Source organism: Capra hircus, chromosome 11 (genome assembly GCF_001704415.2).
Source record: "Capra hircus breed San Clemente chromosome 11, ASM170441v1, whole genome shotgun sequence".
Lineage (NCBI taxonomy): Eukaryota > Metazoa > Chordata > Mammalia > Artiodactyla > Bovidae > Capra > Capra hircus.
In genome coordinates, this window is record NC_030818.1 from 43,865,651 (window position 1) to 43,882,732 (window position 17,082).

General features: G+C 43.4%; 2 protein-coding genes across 3 annotated transcripts in view; one reads left to right on the forward strand and one right to left on the reverse strand.

Annotated features, from left to right (window-relative positions):
- SOWAHC (sosondowah ankyrin repeat domain family member C) lies at positions 659-5,109 on the reverse strand. The gene has a single exon (XM_018055293.1). The coding sequence runs from the start codon at positions 5,011-5,013 to the stop codon at positions 3,853-3,855; it is 1,161 nt and encodes a 386-aa protein (XP_017910782.1). The 5' UTR covers positions 5,014-5,109; the 3' UTR covers positions 659-3,852.
- The window catches only part of SEPT10 (septin 10), a 51,552-nt gene continuing 40,485 nt past the window's right edge, over positions 6,016-17,082 (forward strand). For both annotated transcript variants that reach the window (XM_018055295.1, XM_018055294.1), the window contains exon 1: positions 6,016-6,125. In XM_018055295.1, coding sequence (XP_017910784.1) covers positions 6,099-6,125 — 27 coding nt within the window. In that variant the 5' untranslated portion in view covers positions 6,016-6,098. The remainder of the gene's footprint in view (positions 6,126-17,082) is intronic.

Below are 17,082 nucleotides of genomic sequence, written 5' to 3' on the forward strand. Positions count from 1 at the left end.
TTACACTGCCACCAGCAGTGTAGGAGGGCTTCCTTTTCTTCACACACTTTCCAGTATTTGCTTGTGGATTTTTTAATGATGGCCATTCTGACTGGTGTGAGGTGACACCTCATTGTGGTTTTGATTTACATTTCTCTAATAATTAGTGACAGTGAGCATCTTTTCATATGCTTTTTGGCCATCTGTATGTCTTCCATCCATTTTTTATTGTTTTATATATATGTGTGTGTGTGTGTGTATATATATATACACACACATATATATTGAGCTGCATGAGCCATACGTTATGTTTTAGAAACTAATCCCTGTTGGTCCCTTTGTTTGCATTTTTTAAGGTAAAGGTATGACCCTCTCCTCTAGCTGAATCCTCCACCACTCATGCCCAACGAGAGCACTTTGGCCAAAACTTAGCAATTCAAAGTGCAGAAAAGATAAATGCTGTGGAAGAGCGCTGAGTCTTAAGGTCCTCTTGCCATTGCTTTGTGCTGAACAGCACCAACTTTCATCCCCTCACCTGTAATTAGGGATATATGGGCTGTGACTTAAGGGACAGAAAAAGAACAGATGGAAACTTAAACAAGCACTGTATGAAATGTAAAACACCATAAAATTATAAAAGATAAAAGACTACTGCGATTTAGACAATTCAGAGGGAAAATCTAGTGTGAATCTTTTATTCTGACAAAACAAACTTCATAGATTTTACTTTCTGAACTCCCAAAGTTTCATTTATTTGAAAAATAAGAGACAAGTCCTTCTGGATGCCAAGATTTCAGACATGAATAAAATAGCACCATATGTTCAGGTTGGATAAGCCAGCTGCACTTTATACACCACAACAGTAAAGGGGGCTGTGACAGACTCATTAGTCTCCACTGCAACTGGAAGAAGCACATGGACATACCTGGATTTCCTAACCAGTTTCATCTCAACAACCTCTGAGTTACTGACATACATATTTCCATTAATGGTAGGCATAACTCCACAAATACCAAACTATATAAATCACTTGCTTTTCATAATCTCAATTTGGAAATTAAAAAAAAAAAAAGAGGAACAGAGTTAAGCAGCTGAAAATGCTGTACTTACTGCACACAAGTACCTCATGACAAGGAATGCTAGAAATTGTTCCCCCAGGAATGATTTTTCAAACAAGTTAAAATCTTTAAAGTGAAAAGCAAGTTAGGCATTGATTCAGTTTCTAAAGATCTAGCAAATTATAGATTTTCTGCAATTAGGTACTAACAACAACCCACTCCAGAACTCTTGCCTGGAAAATTCCACGGACAGAGGAGCCTGGCGGGCAACAGTCCATGGGGTTGTAACAGTCAGACATGCCTGAGTGACTAAACCAACCATACACATTTAGGTATTAACACTGTTCAGGAGAACGTAGAGCTGGTTCTGCAGTGTTTTTATGGCTCACTTCAGCTTCACACGTCTGTAAACCTAAGACTTGGTGACAAATTACAACTTATCTTGTACTAGATAGGACCCTATTTTTAATTTATACAAAAGTAGATTGTTTTTCACCTAAATGTATGGATAACAATGCTTCTCAAATGTCCATAGCCCACTTCCGTAATCCTAAAACAAAACTAAAGGCACATGAATGGACAATACTTTGTTTTATGTGAATACTTTTCATTAGCCTTTAAACAAATTCAACTACTATCTAGAGAGGTGTGACCAATTTGTTACAAATTTCTACAATTTGGGAAATTAAAGATCTAAGAACTCTCTAAACACTGCAGTTGTGTGCAATTCGTGTATTGGTTCATTCATTCTGCAAGCTATGAACTCCCTCCGTCATCTCCGTAGGCTGCAAAATGCATGTTTCAGGAACTGTCTTTTTCTTCTTACAAAGAAAAGACCAAGGGAGAAGGAGTTTTTGGAATTAGATATCTCTCAAATTGCTTTGAATCCTGTTACAAGTGAATTTAATATGTTTCTAAATTAAATTGAACAGTAATTGTAAAGACATTCACCCTAGCATATTTGAATGAAATGTAATTAAGTACACTTAAGTCTTTAATTGCAACGACTGATATTTTTCACTTATATATAAAAGGATTCAATAGCCAGCAGCATTTAAATATAGCAAATGTCCCATCTATTATCTTTCCCTTTTTTATAAAGTGCTATTTTTAACTGGGTAGATTTACTAGCCAGCTTCCCAATACCTTCACTCTATGTCTCTAATAGACTCAAAGAAACATGAAAACTAAAAAGATTTAGTATTTTAAACATTTGCAAAACACTGCTACAAAGTATTGAGATTATGAATGTATTTCATTAGAAAACAAAGTGTACCTTATGTGAGAATCATTAAGTTGATTTAATAATTACTTCATAGAAGCATCAGCTAATATTTACATCAATTTTTGCTCATCACCTAAACCAGAAAACAGCTTCTGTAGGCAATTCAACTCTAAGCACAAAGAGGGTCATATCAAGTAGAGCCAATGGTTGTATAAGCCCTGGAACAAAAACTCCAAAAAATTCAGACTTTTACAAGAGCAAAACAAGTTTGTGAGAATAAGAACCAGAGGCAATTATTTTCCTAGAAGTACCATAAGTTGTTACAATTGTTTTCTTAAAAACTTGTGTAGTTACTAAAGTGAAAGTTGCTCAGTCCAGTCTGACTGACTCTTTGAGACCCCATGGATTATACAGTCCACAGAATTCTCCAGGCCAGAATACTGGAGTGGGGTAGCCTTTCCCTTCTCCAGGGGATCTTTCCAACCCAGGGATCAAACCCAGGTCTCTGGCATTGCAGGTGGATTCTTCAACAGTTGAGCCATAACGGAAGCCCAAGAATACTGGAGGGGGTAACCTATCCCTTCTCCAGAGAATCTTCCCCAACCAGGAACCAAACTGGGGCTTCCTCATTGCAGGTGGATGTTTTACCAACTGAGCTATCAGGAAAGCCCTTTAGTTATTAATAATGTACCTTAATACTGAGTGCAGGGGTATTAGAGATAGTTAAGAGGAAACCACCCAACAGATTAACTCAAAAGTGAACGTTGCCCATATCTTCAGTTCAGTAGTTAAAGCTGAAACAGCTTTTGAAGAGTTGAACACAACTTACAAGTAGGGTACCAACAGAGTTCCCAATTGTATTCACATTATTCCTTAATTAGTATTTGTGCATGTAAACTCTGACCTGGCCATCAGTAGTATCTTAAAGCAAATGAAATTAGTAAAAACAGACGGCGGTGTGTAGTTTTGTTTACACTTACAAATACTACCAGTTTATTACTACTTGCATGTCTTGCTGCTCTTGGAAGAGTGTAAAGTGAAAGTGAGAGTCGCTCATACGTGTCCGACTCTTCGGGACCCCATGGACTATACCGTCCACGGAATTCTCCAGGCCAGAATACTGGAGTGGGTAGCCTTTCCCTTCTCCAGGGGGATTTGTCCAATCCAGGGATCGAACCCTGGTCTTCTGCATTGCAGGTGGATTCTTTACCAGCTGAGCCACAAAGGGAAGCTCTTGGAAGAGTAACCACTTTTAAAAAGATACTGTAAAGTGCAATATTCCTTACTTTGCATGGCATCCGGCAATGTTTAAATCAAAGGAACCTGCGATCATTAACTCTGCACCGGATTTAGATACATTACTAGGTCTTCAAAACAGCGACTCCAGGGCAGAGAGGCTACAGGGGACAGGGGGCCGAGGTCAAGGTTGGAGGAATCACTTGGAAAGCCACGGCAGCCACATTGCTGGGGAGACCCCTCGGATTAAGAACGTAGCCTTCAGCGTCTTTTCTGGTCTCACTTGCTTGTCTACACCTAGTATCCTATTCCTGACGACAAACAAATCTCAGAACTTTCTAAAAGAAATGATTTTTACCCAAATACATTGGACTTGGGTCTCAACTTGAAAGAGGACGAGTGGCCTTTAAGAGATCGGTCCTCTTCCTCGTCCTCCCCCTCCTCCAGAGGCTGCTCTGGGTCTCTGAAAGACGGTGTGGTGTGGATGATCTGGGTTCGGAAGCGGATTTTGTTGAGTCTGGGTTTCATCCGGCCACTAGAGCTGCCTGAGGCTTTGCGATTCGGCTCCTTCGCTTTGCCCGCAGTCAACCCCTCGGCCAGGTGGTGGTGATGGTCCCCGCTGTCCTCCAGAGCGTGGGAGAGCCTGCCAGAGATGAGGTGCGAGGGCAGCACCCTCGAGAGCCTCCAGCGCCCTCCCCCGCTGCTCGCCGCACTCTCGCCTTCGTCCTCGTCCAGGGCGCCCACCAGCGTCCGGATCTCCTCGGCAGTGCTCGGGCTCAGATACTGCGAGGCCTTCCTGCCGCTGTAATCGCGAACGTCCACATCCGCGTCGTAGGCCCCGACCAGCAGCTTCACCACCTCCACGTGCCCGTGCATGGCCGCCAGATGCAGCGCGGTGTAGCCGCCGCTCGTGCGCGCGTTGATGTTCACCGGCAGCCGGTGCTGGCCCGCGAAGCGTACCAGCAGGGCCAGCAGCTCCTGCCGGCCGTGCTTGGCTGCCCAATGCAGGCAGGTAAAACCGGTGATGAAGTCGCGCTTGGCCAGCAGCCCAGGCTCACAGGCCAGCAGCCCCTCCAGGCTGTCCCAGCGGCCGTCGGCGGCTGACAGCATCCACGCGTGTTCCAGCGGGTCCAGCGTCAGCGAGCCCGCGCCCTCCTCCTCGGCCGCCGCGCCGTCCGCGCCCCCGGGGCCGCGCCGCAGCTGAGGGGAGCCGCCTGCAGCTGGGTCCCGGGGCGCGGTGCGGCCCGGCCGCGGCGTGGGGGGCGCATCGCCCAGCGCTTCGGGCCGCGCACCTTCCCCCACCGGACCACCGCGGGGTCGCCTTCCGAGCGACGCGCTCGGGGTGCCTTCCACAGGGTCGAAGAGGTCCGCGCGGTCTCCCGCAGCGTCCTCTGGCTCCTTGGGGCGGCCGCGGACACTGGCGCGCTGTTCGGGCGACCCGCCCAGGGCGCCCCCAACCGGCTGTTCCAGCTCGGCCTGCCGATCCTGAGCCCTGCACTCGGCGGGTCCCTCCATCTCGATAGCGTACCTGGTTGACTCCGGACCTACGCGGCGGGAGCTCCTCAAGTTCCTAGCGCGCCGCAGCCGCGGGACTAACAGCCACCGCCCCCCTGCCTCACCCGCGGACACGCCCCCGTCGGGGGGACCCACCCACTTCCGGCCTCCCCGGAGGCGGCCTCCCCGCTCCCGCGGTCCCCGCCCTACTCCGCCCCACCTCTTTTGGGTCCTCGAACCGGCTGCATTCAGTGCCTTCCCTTGGACACGTCTGGCCCCACCCACTTCCGGCCCCTGCACTGGCCACAATGGCCACTCCCTCCAGAGGACACGCCCTGACACGCCCACTTCCGGCCCCGTACTAGCTGCAATCAGTGCTTCAGCCCCGCCCAAAGGTCTGAGGAGCCATGGCCGCTCTTCCCCGCCTCTTTTTCTAACTTAGCAATTGTGCTCCATCCTCTCCCAGGCACTGACTGGTCATCCTCTAAAATAGGGGTCCCCAACCTCTAGGATCTAGTGCCTGATGATCTTAAGTGGAACTGATATAATAATAATAGAAAGTGTACAATAAATATGTGTGTATATTTGTGTGCATAAATTATTCCGAAACCATTTTCCCCCTCCCCCATCTGTGAAAATATCTTCCATGAAAGGGTCCCTGGTGCCAAAAAGGTTCGAGACCGCTGCTCTAAAACATCTGGGCACTCTTGTGACAGACCCAATTCGAGGACGTGTCTGGGAGCCCTGACTCGCAGCCCGCCCAGGGGCCCCCAGCTCAGTGGAGGCTGCTGGACCCCTCCACTCTCCCTCCTGGACTCCTGCTCCCCGTGCCATCCCGCTCAGCCCCCCACATCACTGAGGCCACAGGACCCCTCCCTTCAGCTCTCCTCCCCTCCCGACCAGACCCGCCCCGCCCCCCGCGCCATCCCGCTCAGCCCCTCACGTCACTGAGGCCGGGGGACCCCTCCCCTCCGCTCCTCCCTCCTGTGCCCCCGCCCCGCCCCGCTCCATCCCGCCCCGCTCCATCCCGCCCTCCGCTGCTGGACGCGCGGCTCGGCCGCCCGCCGCCGCCTTGCTGGCCCCTCGCCCGCCCAGTCGCCCGGACCATGGCCTCCGAGGTGGCGCGGCACCTGGTGAGTCCGCCAGCCCTACGCCCTCGGCCAGGGACCCCCGCCCTCCCGGCTGGGCCCGCGATTCCCGCCCGCTCCCTCGGGCGGCGCCTCCCGGCTTCCAGTCTCCCCAGAGTGGAGTGGGAAGCGGGCGGTTTGTGTAACGGTCCCAAACGCGCGGGAGCGGGACTGGTGGCGGGCGCCCCACTGGACTCGGCCTCCCAGGCCTCCACAAGCCTCCCACCTTACCCAGCGTGGACATCTTTTGGATTGGAGCCTTTTTTCCCCGCCTTGGAGCCCTTGTCCGTTAAAAGAACGGATGCGACTGATGTTTTCCGTTTTCTGTCCCTCCTCTACTGGTCTCATTTCAGAGTAAGCCATGGGAGGGCCACAGAGGTGTTCTCGGCCACACCAAGCTGTTCCTTGCCCTTTTCACTCATTCTCTTGTGTCCCTGGAGTTTTCCCGACGCTACGCCGTGTGGAAGGACCACTTGTCTTTTGAACAATTTAACTTCTGATACTATTCATACCAGCGATTGTAATCCACGTAAACAAAAGCTCTTCTGGGACCTGAGACCAAAAAGTGAGACTTGCTGGCCTGAGCAGTCTCTAGAAGTTAAGCTGGTAGGAACCTGGGAGGGTAGGTGATGGGTCCAGAATCACGCAGCCAGTTTGACAGAGCCTGGAGGAGGGTCTTTCTTCTGATTCAGCCAGGTCTCTTTCTTCTCTGTTTTGTTTTTAGAGAAATCTCGGCTTTCCTCTCTGACCTGCCTTGTTACATTTGTTGTGTTTGTGTGCACGTCTTTGTTTCCGAGTGAAGTTTAATCTTCAGAATTAAACATAGGATTTCTTGTCCGTTGCTGTGCTTATTTTGCAGTAATGTTACCTTTAATTAAACTTTTTGAGTTAACTGTAAATTCGTGTGCAATTGTGAGAAAAAACAGAATTCCCCAGTAACTTTGCACAATTTTCATTAATAGTTGTTGTTCAGTCGCTAAGTCGTGTCCAATTCTTTGTGACCCCACGGACTGCAGTGCACCAGGCTTCCCTGTCCTTCAACATCTTCTGGAGTTTGCTCAAATTCACGTCCATTGAATTTGATGCTATCTTACCATCTCATCCTCTGCTGCCCCCTTCTTTTGCCTTCAATCTTTCCCAGCATCGGGGTCTTTTCCAATGAGTCCGCACTCTTCTTTAATAGTAAAATGTTACAAAATCATAGGAAAGGCCACTACCAGCACATGGACACTGATTCTGTGGAGACAGAACTTGCCCCCACCACAGGACCCTTCCCTTGTCCTTTTGTAGCCACACCCACTTCATTTCCACTCCACCTCCTCTTTAACCCCTAACTACTATAATCTGTTATTTCTGTAATTTTTCAAGTCTGTTATATAATGGAATCACCTAGAATATAACCTTTTGGGATTGGATGTTTTTCCTTCAGTAGCATTCTCTGGAGATTCATTCAGGTTGTTCCAAGTATTAGTTTGCTCCTTTTTAATTGCTGAGTAATATTACATGGTATGGATGTAACACACTTTGAAGGACACCTACATTGTTTCCATTGTTGAGCTATTATAAAGCTGCTATAAAACATTTCTGTATGTTAACACATAACATAAGGAAAATGTCTTCTGGAATTCACATGGCAGTTACTAGTTTCATTAAGAAACTGCTAAACTGTTTCCCAGTTTCTGCATTTTCCATTTCCACCACCAGTGTATGTGAGATTAGTTTCTCCACATCCTCACCAGCACTTGGGGTTCCTGGTTTTTTTTTAAGACATTCTGATAGGTATGTAATTATATATTGTGGTTTTAACTTGCACTTTTCTAATGGCTAGTGATGCTAAACATCTTTTCATGTGCTTGTTTGCCATCTGTATATTTTCTTCATTGAATTTCATTTTTTATGCCCATTTTCTAACTGTATTTTCTTTTTTTACTGCTGATTTTAGAAGTTTTTAAAATATGTATTCTAGATACCATGCAAAGCAAACATATTTAGTTTTGATAAAACCCATTTTACCACCTTTTTCTCTTATGGATTGTACTTTTTTGTCAAGTCTAAGAATCCTTTGCCTAACTCAGAATACCAAAGGTTTTCTCTTATTTTTTTCCTAAGAGTCTTGTAGTTAGTTTCAATTTTAAACCCATGACCCGTTTTGTTAGTTTTTGTATAAGGTGTAAGACTTAGGTCAAGGGTCATTTTTGACTAATGGATGCTCCAACATACGTTGAAAAGGCTATCATATTCTATTGAATTGCTTTTGCACTTTTTGTCGATAACTAGTTGAGCATGTTGTGCGGATCTTTTTCTGGGGTCTCTGTTAATATGCAGTCTTGAGTCCTATAACTATATAAGTAAATCTTGAAATAGAGTAGACTGATTACTCTCACTTTATTCTCAAATTTCAAAAATTTTTGGCTATTCTAGTTTCTATATCTTTCTTATAAATTTTAGAATAGTCGTGTCTATGTACAAAGAATTTTTCTGGGGTTTTGATAGATATTACATTAAGTCTAAAATTAAATTAAAGAAAATTGTTATTTCTACCTATGTTGAGTCTTCCAAATAATGGACATGGTGTTTCTGTCCATTTCTTTATATTTTCTCAGATTTCTTTCATCAGAATTATATAGTTTTCAGTACACAAGTCCTGCATTTGTTTTGTTCGATTTACATTTCATTTTTTATCAGTTACAAATGATACCATATTTTCATTGTCCTCATATTGTTTTAACACAGAAATACAATTGAGATGTGTATATTTATCTTGAGTCCTTTGACCTTGCCGAATTAATTTATTCTAGGAGTAAATTCCTTGGAGTAAATTATTGTGTGCATAAAAATTATGTCATCTCAACACAGAGACAGTTTTCTTTCTTTCTTTCCAATCTGTATACCTTTTCTTTTCTGCCATATTTGAATAAGTGTGGTGACAGCAGACATTCTTGCCTTACTGTGATGTTGGCGGGAAAGAATTCAGTCCATCATCAGAGCAGCAGGCTGCTGCTGTTCTTTTGTAGATACTATTTATTAAGTTCAAGAGGGATATTTGTCTGCAGGTTTTTTTGTACTCTCTTCAGTTTTATGTCAGAGTAATACTAGTTTCAGAAAAGAAACTGGGAAGTGTCCCCATCTCTTCTGTTTTCTGGAAGAGATTATGTAAAATTGGTATTCTTCTTTAAATGTTTGGTAGGATTCTTCTGCAAAACCATCAAGGCCTGGAGATGTCTTTTTGGGGAGTTTTAAACTTACAAATTTAAATTCCTTAATAGTTACCTGTGTGTTCATGTTATTTCACACTGGGTGAGTTGTGATGGTATGTGGTTTTGCGATCCATTTCCTTCCAAATTGTTAAATTTATGTGTATAGACATGTTCATAATATTCTCTTGATCTCCTTTTGCTTTCTTTAGGGTCTACAGTGATAATCCCTATTTCATTCCTGATACTGGTAAAATTTTCATCTTCTGCCTATCTTTGTTAGTCTTGCTAGATAAGACTGACCTTTTCAAAGAACTATTTCTGTTTCATCGGGTTTTTTCTGTTATTTTTCTATTTTCAAAAAACTGATCTTTTTCTTTCCTTTGCTTGCTTTTGGTTTAGTTTGCTCTTCTTTTTCTAAGTTCTTGAGACCTTAGATCATTGACTTGAGACTTTTCCTCCTTTCTAATATATACATAAGGTATTAATGAATTTCCCTTTCAGCTGGGCTTTGGCTGTGTCCCACAGATTTTGGTATGTTTTATTTTCATTTTCATTCCACCTTTATTTTTTAAGATTTCTGTTTTAAAACTCACTTGAAACTCTTCAGGTTTTCAGACCATTTTTTTTTCATAGATGAGGACGTTAAGACTCAAAGATATATTGTACAACACAGGGAGTATAGCCAATATTTTGTAATAACTATAAATGGAAAGTAGCCTTTTAAAACTGCATTAAGATTCAGGGAGGTTTAGTGGCTACTCAAGGAGTCACAGCTAGTGATGATGAGATACACTTTGGCCAGACTGTGTCTGGCATGATCTCCAGCATGTCCTCTATTAGTCAGTTCAGTCGCACAGTCCTGTTCGACTCTTTGTGACCCCATGGACTGCAGCATGGCAGGCTTTCTTGTCCATCACCAACTCCCAGACCTTGCTCAAACTCATGTCCATCAAGTCGGCGATGCCATCTAACCATCTCATCCTCTGTTGTCCCCTTTTCCTCCCAACTTCAGTCTTTCCCAGCATCAGGGTCTTTTCCAATGAGTCAGTTCTCATCAGGTAACCAAAGTACTGGAGTCTCAGCTTCAGCATCAGTCCTTCTAATGAATATTCAGGATTGATTTCCTTTAGGATGGACTGGTTGGTTCTCCTTGCAGTCCAAGGGACTCTCAAGAGTCCCTCTCAAGAGTCTTTTCCAACACCATAGTTCAAAAGCATCAATGCTTCGGTGCTCAGCTTTCTTTATAGTTCAACACTTACATCCATACAGGACTACTGGAAAAACCATAGCTTTGACTGGATGCACCTTTGTCGGCAAAGTAATGTCTCTGCTTTTTAATATGCTGTCTAGGTCGGTCATAGCTTTTCTTCCAAGGAGCAAGTGTCTTTAAATTTCATGGCTGCAGTCACCATCTGCAGTGATTTTGGAGCCCCCCAAAATAAAATCTCTCACTGTTTCCACTGTTTCCCCATCAATTTCCCATGAAGTGATGGGACCAGATGCCATGATCTTAGTTTTTTGAATGTTGAGTTTTAAGCCAACTTTTTCACTCTCCTCTTTCACTTTCATCAAGAGGCTCTTTAGTTCTTTGCTTTCTGCAATAAGGGTGGTGCCATCTGCATATCTGAGGTTATTGACATTTCTCCCGGAAATCTTGATTCCAGCTTGTGCTTCATCCAGCCCAGCATTTCTCATGATGTACTCTGCATATGAGTTAGATAAGCAGAGTGACAATCTACAGCCTTGACATACTCCTTTCCTGATCTGGAAACAGTCCATTGTTCCATGTGCCATTCTAACTGTTGCTTCTTGACCTGCATACAGATTTCTCAGGAGGCAGGTCAGGTGGTCTGGTATTCCCATCTCTTGAATTTTCCAGGTTGTTGTGATCTACACAGTTAAAGGCTTTGGCATCATAGTCAATAAAGCAGAAGTAGATGTTTCTCTGGAATTCTCTTACTTTTTCGATGATCTAATGGATGTTGGGAACTTGACATCTGGTTCCTCTGCCTTTTCTAAATCCAGCTTGAACATCTGGAAGTTCATGGTTCATGTACTATTGAAGCCTGGCTTGGAGAATTTTGAGCATTACTTTGCTAGCATGTAAGATGAGTGCAACTGTGTGGTAGTTTGAACATTCTTTGGCATTGCCTTTCTTAGGGACTGGAATGAAAACTGACCTTTTCTAGTCCTGTGGCCACTGCTGAGTTTTCCAAATTTGCTGGCATATTGAGTGCAGCACTTTCACAACATCATCTTTTGGGATTTGAAATAGCTCAACTGGAATTCCATCACCTCACTAGCATTGTTTGCAGTGATGCTTCCTAAAGCCCACTTGACTTCCCAGACTTCTCATTGCAGGATGTCTGGCTCTAGGTGGGTGATCACACCATTGTGGTTATCTGGGTCATGAAGATCTTTTTTGTATCATTCTTCTGTGTATTCTTGCCACCTCTTAATATCTTCTGCTTCTGTTACGTCCATACCATTTCTGTCCTTTATTGTGCCCATCTTTGCATGAAATGTTTCCTTGCTATCTCCGATTTTCTTGAAGAGATCTCTAATGTCTCCCATTCTGTTGTTTTTCCTCTATTTCTTTGCACTGATCACTGAAGAAGGCTTTCTTAACTCTCCTTGCTATTCTTTGGAACTCTGCATTCAGATGCTTATATCTTTCCTTTTCTCCTTTGCCTTTAGTGTCTCTTCTTTTCTCAGCTATTTATAAGGCCTTCTCAGACAACCATTTTGCCTTTTTGCATATCTTTTTCTTGGGGATGGATGGTCTTGATCCCTGTCTCCTGTACAATGTCATGAAGCTCCATCCATAGTTCTCCAGGCATTCTATCAGATCTAATCCCTTGAATCTATTTGTCACTTCCACTGTATAATCCTAAGGGTCTTGATTTAGGTCATACCTGAATGGTCTAGTGGTTTTCCCTACTTTCTTCAATTGAAGTCTGAATTTTGCAGTAAGTATTAGTAATTGCTTACATTTTATGATTCAGGAGATCTTGACTGTATAGTTATGTATTGCTGACTGTGATAGTGGATCTTGTAATGACACTACCTTTTCCTATTTCCAGAGAAACACACTCATAATTTTCTGTATCTTCAGACTGCCCTTTTAAATAGTATCCAGATCTTTCTATTTCTTGCCTGTTTCATTTCCTGTTTAAGATGCAGTACTTGTGAATTCTTGTTTTTTTCAGTTATCATTCAGTGATGACATTTTTTATATCTCAGAAGTTTCCTGCATTTGTTTTACTTTCTCTCTTGAAGCTGTGACTTTTAATTCTCTTTTATGTCCTGGAGTTAATCACTACCTCAGTACCTTGTGTTTCTGATCTGGAGTGACATCCCTTCACTGGTCCATGTCCTACAGTCATAAGATAATGAGACCTGACGCAGGATACAGCATGCTTGGGGCTGGTGCATGGGGATGACCCACAGAGATGTTATGGGGAGGGAGGTGGGAGGGGGGTGCATGTTTGGGAACACATGTAAGAATTAAAGATTTTAAAATTAAAAAAATAAAAAACTAAAAAAAAAAAAAAAAAATAATGAGACCGAGTTTCCGTCCCATCTCCTCTGAAGCTTTTAACCCATGGCCTCTGTCATTCCACTTGTTTGCCACTAGTCATGTGCTTCCTTGCAATACCTAACATGTTCTGTATTGTTACTTTTTCCATTAAATTTTAGTGAACCTTGCATTGCCCCTTACCCTGTCAGTTAAATGATCTTTCCCTGGTGGCTCAGAGGAAAGCGTCTGTTTGCAATGCAGGAGACCTGGGTTCGATTCCTGGGTTGGGAAGATCCCCTGGAGAAGGAAATGGCAACCCACTCCAGTGTTCTTGCCTGGAGAATCCCAGGGACAGAGGAGCCTGGTGGGCTACAGTCCACCGGGTCACAAAGAGTCTGACAGATTGAGTGACTTGACTTTACTTACTTAGGAAACACAGCTTGTAATATTCTTTGTATCCTCCATAACGATGATCATTTTTGAGTCATTTTATTCTTGTTGATTGTTACACATATTAGTTATAAATTCTTATGGGCAGAGCTGTTAGTCTGCATTTATGTTCTAATGAGGCTCCTCCTTCTTCCAAGCCTTTGAGCTTTTCCCAGGCTGACTTTGCTCCTGACATTGTTCCAAACTATAACTGTTTTATTTACCTATTTATTTTGGTGTGTGGGAAAGGAGGAAGAAGGTGTTTAAAATTTTCATATTTTACTGCAGAATAGATTTCTTTTTCTCAAGAATACTTACTGGCCTTTTATTTTTAACCATACTAAATTTAATTTTCTCTGATGGAGATTTTAAGTATTCTTAATATAAAATACCTGATTCTCAAAGCTTTTCACTGAGAACTTTAATTTTTACACTTTGTTTTGATCATATCTGGGAGGAAGTCTGATTTAGATGATGCTTTAAAATTTTATTTAACACCCTTTATGTTTTGAAGATCACAGAAATAAGAAGCTCATAGGCTCAAACATAACCACAAGATTGAAAGCTATGATTTTAAATACCTTTAAGACCAATTATGATTTAGCATTCTTATAATATTTTATTACTTTTAGTAAATACGCATAGTTTGCTTGAGCATTTTTCCTGTTTTTGAAATTTTTTATTTGGCAATTCCATTTATTTGAAATTAACTACTTTTTCTAAACAAGGCTGGAGATTTCTTCACTGAGGATTTAGCTGAAGCAGTTTAGATACAATAGAACCCAACGTTCGTTACATTATGTGATTCCTTCTAGAACTTGTCATTGTAAAAGTGAACATGTGCCTACATGTTAAAGTTGTCCAAAATTGCTTTAAGTGGCTTCTTTTTCCTTGTTTATTGTTTCGGTTAGTTTAAATAGTGTAACCTAGGCTCCAGTACTCTTGCCTGGCAAATCCCATGGACGGAGGAGCCTGGTAGGCTGTAGTCCATGGGGTCACTAGGAGTCGGACATGACTGAGCGACTTCACTTTCACTTTTCACTTTCATTCATTGGAGAGGGAAATGGCAACCCACTCCGGTGTTCTTGCCTGGAGAATCCCAGGGACAGGGCAGCCTGGTGGGCTGCTGTCTCTGAGGTCGCACAGATGTGGACACGACACGACAGAAGCAACTTGGCAGCATCAGCAGCAGGCTCCGCCTTGGCTGTCTGCAGACCTTTCCTGTCAGAGACAAATGAAGATGTGTGGCTATAGGGTTTTACCGGCTTAGAGAAGCTCTGAGAAGTCCTGGGTTCTGTGGATCAGTGCCAGGTATTTTCCCAGGTACAGAATACTTTCAGACCATGTGTTTGGAGTATCTATTTTGAGAAACATTGTGACCAGATTCTCTCAATAGCCATGAGTGAGGCTATATTAGGAATTCTAGAATTTTCAGATTTCTTTCAGTCTGCTTTTTCTGACACTAGAAAAATTTAAATTATGGAATAAATTGTTGGGGAAATTTTTTAAGATGAACCAGATAGTGAGACTTAAAAAGGAAGGCAGACTCAAACAGAGCATGTGAGGGATTTTTGAAATGCAGCCTTTGGGAGAAATGAAGCAAAGGAAGATGAACCTAGGTGTTTCACCCCAGTTTTGTATCACAAGGGAAGATGCCTGGACAGAGTGGCAACTGTGCCACATGGACATGGAGGGTTGAGGCCCTGGAACCTCTGTTAGGGAAGAGGGAAAAAGATACACCCTCTTGGCTGTGTTCCATTTTAGGGCCATCCTGAATCTTCTTCTGTTTGAACAATTCTCAATACTCTGAGGCCTGAGACAGCTGACAGATGGAAACGTAAGCATATGGTAGTTTAGTAGAGGTTGCATGGTAATCATTTAGTTCACAAACCAGAAGTAGAAATCATATAAGAGGAATAGGTTTTTTTCTGGGATGTCAGACCTGAGTAATACAACTTAAGGGGGAATTAAAATTATGCCATATGTTCAAAAAATAAAATATGCCTCATGAGGAATAAGGGGTTAAGATTGGGGAAAAGTAGAAGAGGCAACTGCTGTTTGAGATGTGGGTGAGGTGGAGAGCCAGAAAGATGGGCTGGCCCTGCAGGTTTCCTGCCAGGTGGGATGGGTTCCCCAGCCCCTCAAGCTAGTTTTAGGCAGCTCTGTTGTCTCACAACTACAGGGCTCACCAGAGATGAGGCGGGAGAGCTGTGGAACAACTTCTCTGGTCTCCTCTCATGCTGCTCTGAAAAGCCAGACCAAGGTCATCTTGCCTCTCTTTGGAGGCAGTGAGGAGGCCTTTTGTTCTCATTAGCCAGTGTGATGTGTGCAGAAAGAGTTCATAAGGAATGGAATGCTAGGTCAAAACATGTTGATAGATACCATGAATGTTCTGTGAGTGGTCTGTTCTCCAGTTTTTTCATGGGCAAAAATAAGTAGAACACAGTGATATTTTCACTTAGTCGAGTGTATACTTTTTAACTGGAATATTACTTTGAGTTATTAATAAACCAGGACTGCCTAGTTGTTATTCAGTCAGTCAGTTATGTCTGACTCTCTGTGACCCCATCCATGGACTGCAGCATGCCAGGCTTCTCTGTCCTTCACCATCTCCCGGAGCTTGCTCAAACTCATGTTCATTGAGTCAGTGATGCCATCCAACCATCTCATCCTCTGTTGTCCCCTTCTCCTCCTGCCTTCAATCTTTCCCAGCATCAGGGTCTTTTCAGATAAGTCAGTTCTCATCAGGTGGCCAGAGTATTGGAGTTTCAGCTTCAGCATCAGTCCTTCCAATGAATATTCAGGACTGATTTCCTTTAGGATTGACTGGTTTGATCTCCTTGCAGTCCAAGGGACTCTCAAGAGTCTTCTCCAGCACCAAAATTTGAAAGCCTCAATTCTTTGGCCTTCAGCCTTCTTTATGGTCCAACTCTAACATCCATTCAAGATTACTGGAAAAACCATAGCCTTGACAATATGGACCTTGGTTGATAAAGTCTCTGCATTTTAATAAATCCATCAGCAGAAAATTGGATTAAAGATTCACTGAGCATGGCCCTGCCCACCAGAGAAAGACCCAGTTTTCCCCTACAGCCAGTCCCTCCCATCAGGAAGCTTGCACAAGCCTCTTATCCTCATCTATCAGAGGACAGACAGAATGAAAACCACAACCACAGAAAGCTAACCAAAATGATTACATGGACCACAAAATTTGGTTAAGAGTGAAGACAGGTGGGCAGTTGATTTAGGACTGACTTGGGTGAAGAAACTGGAGTGCAGGACAGTGTGGAGAGGGCTGCGGAGGAAGATGGAAAAAGCCACATGCAGACGAGGCCTGTTTCGGGGTTTATCTGAGCAGTAGTTCTCTACCATTTTTCATTACTTGACCTTTCGGGACAAAAATGAAATTTAAATCAAATTTAGTTGATAACATTTACCTAGTCTTATGAATTGATCCAGTTAATCAAGTTCTCCCTCATGAGAGGAATTCAGTACTAGAATTCCTCTAGGAGAAATGAGAGGGAGTTGGTACCAGGGAAGAAAGGAGAGGGAGTCGGTACTAAAGAAGAAACTAGAAAAGAAGTTGTTTTCAGATAAGGTTGACTGAGCTTTGGAAGGCCACAAACCACTGAATTTTTTGGTCCCCCCCAGAACCAATTTCTACTACCTTTATGGTGGGGATACCCCCATTGAGAATGCATGATCTGGAGTAGTCTTTTTAGGAACAGGGCAATAAATGTGCTTTGTCTGCTGCTGGCTTTGAAAAAAATTAGTCTAAGATTATAAATAGTATGTTATGGGTTAAATAAGGTGTTTG